The 9,672-nt window shown below is 41.8% G+C and overlaps 1 protein-coding gene across 6 annotated transcripts in view; it reads right to left on the bottom strand.

Annotated features, from left to right (window-relative positions):
* Positions 1-2,127: 2,127 nt before the first annotated feature.
* The window catches only part of LOC129818509 (hamartin-like), a 28,453-nt gene continuing 20,908 nt past the window's right edge, over positions 2,128-9,672 (bottom strand). For 4 of the 6 annotated variants that reach the window (XM_055874465.1, XM_055874464.1, XM_055874467.1 and 1 more), the window contains 7 exons: positions 8,945-9,111; positions 8,412-8,648; positions 8,187-8,297; positions 7,862-7,984; positions 6,638-6,825; positions 6,168-6,341; positions 2,128-5,800 (listed from right to left, as the gene is read on the bottom strand). In XM_055874465.1, coding sequence (XP_055730440.1) covers positions 5,116-5,800; positions 6,168-6,341; positions 6,638-6,825; positions 7,862-7,984; positions 8,187-8,297; positions 8,412-8,648; positions 8,945-9,111 — 1,685 coding nt within the window. In that variant the 3' untranslated portion in view covers positions 2,128-5,115. The remainder of the gene's footprint in view (positions 5,801-6,167; positions 6,342-6,637; positions 6,826-7,861; positions 7,985-8,186; positions 8,298-8,411; positions 8,649-8,944; positions 9,112-9,672) is intronic. The other 2 variants (XM_055874468.1, XM_055874470.1) reach the window with 1 other exon arrangement.

The following is a 9,672-nucleotide window of genomic DNA, read 5'->3' as shown; positions in this document are numbered from 1 at the left end:
TGGTCTGATGAAACCAAGATTGAACTCTTTGGCCTGAATGCCAAGCATCACGTCTGAAGGAAATCTGGTACCATCCCTATGGTGAAGCATGGTGGTGGCAGCATCATGCTGTGGGGATGATTTTTCAGCAGCAGGGACTGGGAGACTAGTCAGGATCGAGGCAAAGATGAACGGAGTACAGGGGATATTCTTGATGAAAACCTGCTCCAGAGCGCTCAGACTGAGGTGAAGGTTCACATTCCAACAGGACAAAGACCCTAAACACACAGCCAAGACAATGCAGGAGTGGCTTCGGGACAAGTCTTTGAATTTCCTTGAAACGGCCCAGCCAGTGCCCGGACTTTAATCCGATCGAACATCTCTGGAGAGACCTGAAAACAGCTGTGCAGCGACGCTCCCTATCCAACCTTACAGAGCTTGAGAGGATCTGCGGAGAATGGGAGAAACTCCCCATAAACAGGTGTGCCAAGCTTGTAGCATTATCCCCAAGAAGACTTGAGGCTGTAATTGCTGCCAAAAGGTGTTTCAACAAAGTACTGAGTAAAGGGCCTGAATACTTGTATAAAAAACTATATTAAATTTACATATCTGCCAAAATGTCAACTTTTTGCTTTGTCATTATGGGGTAGTGTGTGTAGATTGAGAAATCCTATTTAATACATTTTAGAATAAGTATGTATCGTATGCTATAAAGTCAAAGGGTCTGAATACTTTCCAAATGCACTGTTGTACAGGTATAGCCTACTACATTAAATTATTTACAAAATGATAGACAAAAGTGCGAGATTATTATGGCAATAGGCAGCCAAGCATTGATCATCGTGTCACCAGAATAAGACCCTTGATATTTATTGAAAGGAGAATCAACATTATCACGGTGCACTTTCGCCACCCTGTGACGTTAACTTATTTCATCTGTACCCTAATAAACTGCATGCTTCCCAAGATGTGGTGACATTTATCAGACATGTAGGTTACTTTACTCACATAAAGGTTTGATTGAAACCTGGTTAATGTCAAGCCATTTTGAGGATGCTGGAATTACATTTTGGATGAACAGGTTTCATGGCTACAGGAGACTTTTGAAGTAGCCTTATCAGATTCAAACATTGTGACTGGTTGAGTTGCCAGATACAAAAGGTTAACATTAAAGTGAAATGTTAAATATGTAGGCTATAATGAAGCGTTACGAATAGACGCTTTGATTGGAGCGGAGGCAGAGCATGTGTTAAGCTTTCCTGAATAACTGGGCCTGCCGGGAGCATATGTGGCCACATTATTATAGGACAACTTGGGAGAATGATCTGCAAGACAGAACATTCAGTATCAGAAGTAAAAATAGTCAGACTGGCCTGCTACTGTGCCTTTCTATAGTCCTTATAAAATGTTGTGAGTAGATCAACGACTGATCCTAAATGAATGAAATATTCAAATCACAGGGCAATTGACATTTTCACTGGAGCCTAGAGTAGGATAGAATGGTGTACTCACTTGAAAGCAATAATGCAATTAATCATTGCATTATGGTGTTGTAGGCTAGTCTAGATTTTTGAGCTGTGTCTCTCATGTCTTCACTGTTCTTTCATGCACAATGGTGCACTTGGCCTCTCCGCTGCCTATCAGTTATTCCTATTTGTTCTTGTCGATTGTTATAAAACAAATTATGCAGCTTTGAATGTTGTGTGGTATGACTGCTAGGTAGCCTATTGCAGATCTGGACAAACAATCCACCTACCACAATTGCCACTATGAATGGTGTAAAGAGGGCAGGATGGACTATTAGACTATATTGACCATTAGTGTAGTAAAAAAGTTAGCATATGGTAAAGCATAGTGCATAAGGGAAGTACCAAAACACCTTGATATAGGGGAGGCGCATGTAAGCAGATTCGAAAATGTATCTAGGATGGGAGAAATTATATGGTAAACTCTGCAAAAGAGCGAATGTAAACAAGGGGGAAAAAATGTAAAAATTAACACTAACCTCCCCTGTGCCCAATACATTTTTTTTTTTTTTTTTTAAATACATCCCCACCCCCCAGTAACTTGCAATCTGTCCCTTAGTTTTATGATTATAGAACATTTAATGAAAAAGAAAAACATTAAGAGGATCTGTAGTGCAAAACATTGAAGACGATTTTTTTTTTTTTTATTGTTCACAGTTAAAACACAAGCAACTGCTTTAAATAACTTTGTTTTTTGCCTTTTTCAAAATCTCCAACTCCAAAAGGAGTGCCAACTCAAGCTTTCCATTCAGTTCACGCTTGATTGTACCATCTCTTGGTTTGTTGTAGTTCCTACTACTATACTGTACTGTTGGCATTAAAGTGGATTGTTGAACATGCTTTAGATAGCAAGGCAGCTGAAGTTCAGTGGACAACAGGATTTATGACCATTTCAATGTCCACATCAAAGTAAAATTCTTCCACTTTTTACTGAATTTAAATAAAAAAGAAATAGGTCATTCTGACTGCCATAGGTCAGTAGGACCAATAAGAATCAATTGGCAGAGACTTCTGTTTTTGTTCTGTTCTCAGAAAACAGATGACACATGTAAACCTTTTATGCAGCATTCGAGAGACACCGAGACACAGGGTTGGGGAGTAACTGATTTAAAATTAACTGTAATCAGTTACGTTACCGGCAAAAATGCTGTAATCAGATTAGAGATACTTTAAAAAACTAGATTATTACTTGTGGATTACTTTAAAAAACTAGATTATTACTTGTGGATTACTTTAAAAAGGATGTTGTGAAAAACATTAACATCTTTCTGTTTCTCAACGACATTCAATTCAGCATTGAAAAAAGGCGCAATTTAAAGTTTGTTCCCCTGGAGCAAATCTGACCACAAGTCAGAGACCACTATGACACATCAAATGCGTTCGATGGATCCGTTTTGCATTCTTCTTATGCCTTTTACGGGGAAAGTAATCAGATTATGTTACTGAGTTTGGGTTATCCAAAAAATACATTACTGAGTACAACTTTGAACAGGTGACTAGTAACGGATTACATTTAGAAAGGAACCTACCCAGATACATAATGTATCAACTAGAATAGAAACTCTTCAGGTGAACGTGTCATTCTGAAATGGTTGTATTTAGTATCTGATTCAAATGTTTGGCACGTTCAAAGTGTCTTTCTGTAAGTGAACTCGAACGGAATACACTGCTTTATACAGGGAGATGTATTGCAAATTATTTGTTGAAACGAACATAGCATGTGTGACCTAAATTCAAGATGTAGATATCGTGAGCAACATAAGTTGCAGAACCTTGCAGGTATTTTTAACTCTGTTAACAAAATGCTGTTGTCATATCAATATTCCAGTTTGATAATAAATGTTATTGAAAGTTTCAGTAACTTCATCAACACTAACAGGAATGTAAATGGAATATATCCCCAAAATACTTCTCCTTACAGGTTGCAAAGCCCCTTGCAAGGCTAAGACTACATGGGGAAGAGAGTGATCCTGAAATAATAAATCGTTTAAAAAAAACTCTACTTATAAAAATTCTAAATGTAGCAAATTCTTCTTATTGCAACTTGACTTAAACAACATACACACAAACTCGGCACAAACACACTCAGTCTCTGTCTTCAACAGTCTCTGTCTTCGTTCTGCAAAGGCTGCCCTTTGATATTTTAAGTAGACATTCTTTTGCACCGATATTGAATTTCAAAAGCCTGTTATATTAAATGAAGTGCCCTTTATTATAGACCACATGGAGAATTCAATAAATCCCATTTTTTATATGAATAAAGGTTTTTTAGCATTATGACATGTCCCTCTGTGCACCTTGTGACTTCTAGGCAGATTTTAATCCACTAAATCCCAACATTTCTCAAATTTCACCATCATTGTAAAGCCCTAGTTATTTTCTTGCTTTGACAAGGTCATTTCTGAAGATCATTATTTATTTAATGTGATTGGTGATTCATTTACGTCTGTCCCGCATTTTAAGGTCAACCCTGTTATGTGAACTGAACTCTCATTTTAATATGAAACTATTCCTTTTTTTTTTTTTTTCACTGGAAACATTGAACATTTAAGTCAATACAGTGTAAAAGCAGTTGAATTGGTTCTGTCATTTTCTGTTTTTTTGTGGTGGAAAATTGAGTGGGTCAAGCATAACACATCAACCCTGTCACCCTTAGATAGACAGGCTAGAAATGTTTCAACAAAAAGTAAAAATGTGAAGCTTGTATTCAATTACTACTCTGCTGCACACAACAAGCTTCCATTCCTCCTGTCACAAGGGGATTTATGGCTGATTTAAGATAAAATAGTCAACCCTGTTACTTTATTTGGCACTTAAAAGCCACTTACTATAGTAATTATTTTATCTCTTTAATTTAACATGTGCTCTTTATGACAATGTTTTAATGAGGTGAAATCCAAAGTTTTTTTGGCATGGTTACACCGAATTGGTGGAACAAACCACATACTAAATGACATTTGTCAGGAATGCAGGCCTAATGAAATTTGCATGGAAAAGCAATCCTCTTGCATTGTATATAAACTATACTGTAGCAACAGTCAAAATCCCTGATTCCTCCCCAAGAATAGCAGAGGAGTTGGAATTACGAACAACAATCCCATGCTTGGTACATCTACTATCCAAGCCTTGAGGATCACCCCACCCCCCTTCTCACACAACCTCAGTACAGGTGCTCAAGAGGGACATTAGTCAACCAAAACCGGGTTTTCAGAAACATCCTTTCTGACACACCCTACAAGACTCTAATTTGTATTGATGTGGGTTTTTTATAACGTCAAGTAATGGATTTGGAAATAGGGTGTCTCTATATGACATAGTTTGAAAAATCCCAAATGTATAAGTGAAATCAAAGCAGATAAAGATAATGTGGTCTCCGCTGGTATATTGTAACATTACGTTCTTATTTAAAGCTTCCTTCCAATCTCTACATTTGATAAGGGAGTAAATCAAATCAGTGGTTCAAATCCTGTTGTCCACTTGAGGGAATGGGATAAATAACACTGAATTTAAAAAAGAGCTTTGTCTTGAACCTCTTACTGTTTGGAGCTCTTGCTCCGGCCAACCACTCGTTCTACTCTCCTACTCTCCATCCTCTCTCAGTTCTTGTATTTTAACTGTGCTTGTGATGCGTTTCGTTGTAGTCCATGATCCTTAGTTGCTGTCTGGGTCGTGCTGAACTGGCCACCACCACTCCCCCTCCCCTTGCTCCTCCCATCTTCCGTCTGGTACTCTCCTGCTTGGTAGCTCTCTGCTTGGTTTCAGGCAGGTGCTCCTTCGCAGGCACAGTGAGAGGGGCACCCAGTATAGAGGCAAGGGCAGGGGAAAAGGTAAGGTTAAGGACAGGGTTAGAGACAGGACACGTCAGAGAATTCCCCAGTGGGGGAAATGAGGGCTCCACACACAGCTCAGTCTTCAGGCCCTGTGAAAGGCCGGCCAGGCGGGGGGGTGGCGGCTCCTCGTCACACTGGCTCTCGCTCTTGTTCCGGAACAGCTCTCGCGCCCGCATGCCCAGGAAGCTCTTGGCACTGGGGTAGGAGCCAACAGTGAGGGGTGTGGCGTCGGGAGGCAGTGGGGGGGCCAGGGGGGTATGGGTACAGGAAGGCTCCACAAGGAGAGGCTTGGGGACGTCCTGGGTGCCGTTGACCGAGTTGACAGGGGGCGTCTTAGGGGGGTTGTTCGCCTTAGGTTGCCCTGGAAATAAAGTGCTGCCGTTGCGTCGTGGGGACTGAGGTGGTCTGCCGTTATCTGACCACTCATTGATTCCTGATGTGACTGGTCCATCTGGCTCCATGATACTACCATTACCATAGAGACAGGGGAGGAAAACATGGAAGGGGATTACTTTCAATTATACACTGGGTGGTTCAAGCCCTGAATACTGGTGGCATATCAGAACGTATAATGCTCTAATTACATTGGTAACCAGTTTATAATAGCAAAAAGGCACATCAGGGGTTTGTGGTATATGACCAATATACCGTGGCTAAGGGCTGTATCCAGGCACTTGAAGCGTGCATAGCAACAGCCCTTAGTCGTGGTATATTGGCCACATACCACACCTCCTCGGGCCTTATTGCTTAAATATACATTTAGCTTCTAATGGCACATACACCATTATGCATGTGCATTCCATAAACCTCAACAGTTTGACTGCCATCTCACCTAGAGTCTATAGGAGGGCCAGGCTCTGTACTGCTGCCCCCTGCGGAGGCTGTGGTCAGGGTGGCATGACCCTCCATCTCCAGTCTACTGTAGAGCTGCAGCAGCTCAATCTGCAGGAGCTGGGTCACTCTCCTCTGGGCCTGGTACCTGCTGTCTGACGCCTGCAGCTCGCCCCTACACAGAGACAGATGGACATCATCATATTACACACTTAAGAGAGAAAAACAGAGCTAGCTGCTGTGCTAACACACAGGTGTGCATAAAAACCCACAAACCAACTGCGTTGATCCAAAGGTCGACACCTTATAACAACACAATGAACGTAAATCCCCATTCAAAAGGAGCTTCTAAAGAAGTAAGTCTACTGTAAGTCGCTCTGGATAAGAGCGTCTGCTAAATGACTAAAATGTAAATGTAAATGTAAATAAGTCTAGAGGCCTTTTCCACCTCTAAACCCGGAATGCTCATACTTGGCCCGGCCCTTGACGTCCTCCAGAAACTTCTTCTGCTCCACGATGAGGTGTTCCTTCTTGGTGAGCTGGTTCTCCAGCTCACCCACCCTCTGTTGCGCTGCCTCCAGCTTCTGGCCCTGCTGCAGCAGGCTCTGCCTCAGCCTCTCCACCTCCTTCCCCCAGGACACCTGCACCATCTGGGCCTCCTACAGTGAGAAAGAGAGGGTGGTGGTGTGGGAACTGTAAAACTAGTCTGGCCAGGGTTTGGCCAGTGGCCTCCATGAGAGGTATCGTCTGGTACGCATAGAGTCATAGTACCCATAAAACCTAACGGTCAAACAGGGAAATAGTTCCAATTGTTTTCCACCATTAATTTTTCCATAGCGGATTTTATAAACACTTAAAATAAGGGCTGTATTTCGTGTAGGCTTACCCTGGCGTGGCGTTTTGATAACCGTGTAAATCTCTCTCAGACAAGGTGACTTAAGTCAATATATTTGCCTGCATTTACACCCCTCCAAAATGTTTTAATGCTAATTAGCTGCTAATGTGGCCATCATACAGAACTACAAATGCCATGATGTCTGGATGAGACTGCCGAATCATGGCAAAGGTAAGAATCTCTGGGTTAACTATCTAATGTTAGCTAAATGTAGTAGTTAATAAAAATTGGCAACATTTATATAAAATGTACAATTCTGTGAACTGTCTTGGGTACGTTTTAAAATTACACAATACCTGTTTAGCAAAGGTGTCAGCTAAAGATGACATGCAGGAGCTTGTAGGGATTTGTAGTCTTGCATGATGTCTACTTTGATGCTAATGAGCATTTTCAAACCTAAGAGTAAATAGAGCCATATATATATATAGAGAAATAAATATATTTTAAAAAGTCACCTTGTCAGAGAGATTTACACAGTTATCAAAAATCCCCAATGGAAAAATTAAAGGTAGAAAAACTATTGGAACCATTTCCCTGTTTGACTGCTAGGTTTTATTACCACACATACTATGACACATCCACTGTGGGGCTTTATAGGTTGTTGTTCCTCTCCAAATACATACGTCCCTGACAACTTTTACCACAATGCAATGGAACACAATATGGAAGACAGGTCATGGCGGAGACATCGATAGCAACTTTTTATTAATACAGCTTTTACCCATGCAGTAGTACTGATTCTGTTCCTCTTTTCCCCCTAAGTTCCTCCTATATGTTCTCAGTGGTCCTTGGTCCCTTACCATGGCATTGTCTGAGCCTGTGTGCTGCTGCCGCTGTACAGCCAGCTTGTGGGCCTCCCCCAGGAGCAGCAGCTGCTTGTTCAGGAAGCTCATCTGCTGCTGGGTGCGCTCACTGGTGCTCAGCTGAAGGACACATGAGACAACCAATCAGAATGGAGACAAACCCCACAAAGCCCTCGGTTTGGTTTATTTATGGACACACTATGTTCTTAGTCCTTTTATCTTCACACATACAGCATCTGATTTACTACAAGTGGCAAGCAGATTATCCATGTTGATTGATTTTACAGCAGCAGAGCAAGTAGAACTAGATGAGGTGCCTCACCTTGGTAGTCATCTGGTTGAGAAGGTGCCCCGTGTGACACACCTTGTTGTTGGACCTCTGCAGATCTGCCTCCAGCTCATTCATCTTCTTCTGATACTCATTCAACTGACTCTGGAAAAGATCATCAGAGAGGGTACAATACAGTGTATGGAAGATTTGATATACATTATTCTATGCATGTGTGTGTGTGTGCGCGTGCGTGTGTAAATGTAGTCATGCATCTACCTGCAGCTCCTGGTTCTTGGTGTAATAGTCGTCCCGGCCCTGTTGTAGTTGGCGGACCTGGCAGTGTAGTCTGGTGACCACGGTCTCTCGGTCGTCCCACAGCTGTCTGCAGCGCTGCTGCTCCACCTGCAGACTCTCCTTCAGAGACACGATGTCCACACTCTGGAGGTTCAACTGGTCCTTCTGCAGGCAGATACAGTGAGAGAGGATGACAGACCGCTCACCATTTGACGAAATCTACAACGGCATAGGATTTAATAAAACAGTTAATTTGTGAAACTTTTTTTCACCATATGCAACAGAGGAAAACCTACTCTACTGAGTCACTAGACGCAACAAAGTCGGTGAGTGAAATGGATCAAGAGCAGGCTCCTGTTTTGTGATACTTATCAAAACATCTACTTTGTGATACTTTCAAAGATAACCGTCTTAGAAAGCCACGATTCCAACACCACTACCTCTCAACCAATTCACACTAGTTCTGAGAAGCTACAGGACAAATCCAAGAGGGGAGGATCTGCTGCATTTATTACCATGGCGTTGTTCTGTTCCTCCAGTGCAGTGGCGTTGATGACGCGTCGCAGTAGGCGTCGGTTGCGGACGGCGTGCTGCTCTCGCTTGTAGCGTTCGTACAGCAGCTGGCTGTGCAGCAGGAGCAGCTGGCTACGCAACGTGTGCAGCTCATCCAGCGGAGCAGAGCCTGGGGGAGGGAGGACAGGCACACAGCAGATTAACAACAACCAGGAAAATGATGACCGTCATAAAATGATAATTATCAGGATAATAATGAAAATGTATTTGGTTCTTCTCATGCAATGTCAACAAGGAACTTTGAGCACATCGGTAGCGGGAGTTAAGTGTTAACTCCACATTGTACAAGTTGTGGTTTATTTCACTGGGTAGATGTGAAGTTTATGATGTATTGATTGTATTTCTGACCCTCTCCTAATGCTATTCTGGGCTCAAACAGTAGTACTGTAGATATAGCTTTGTTTCTATGGTTCATTAGCTCTAATTTCATCAGGCTCACATACACAGTACATAACACCTACATAAAGTAATAGTAATATATTGAAGTAATATATTGAACATTGATTATTCATAATCCTTTAGTTATGTATGAAAGTGGTATGACTAGTTCACTGTATGTAGTCACACTAACACAGAAAAAAAGGGAACTGAGTAGGTGTATATAAAATAAAACTGGCAGATAAAATCTATGAGAACTTTACACCAAGGCCTCTCAGAGTCATGAGGGAAC

The sequence above is a fragment of the Salvelinus fontinalis genome, chromosome 21 (assembly GCF_029448725.1).
Source record: "Salvelinus fontinalis isolate EN_2023a chromosome 21, ASM2944872v1, whole genome shotgun sequence".
NCBI lineage: Eukaryota > Metazoa > Chordata > Actinopteri > Salmoniformes > Salmonidae > Salvelinus > Salvelinus fontinalis.
The sequence above is the reverse complement of the archived record's forward strand: the minus strand, read 5'-3'. Positions and strand labels throughout refer to the sequence as shown.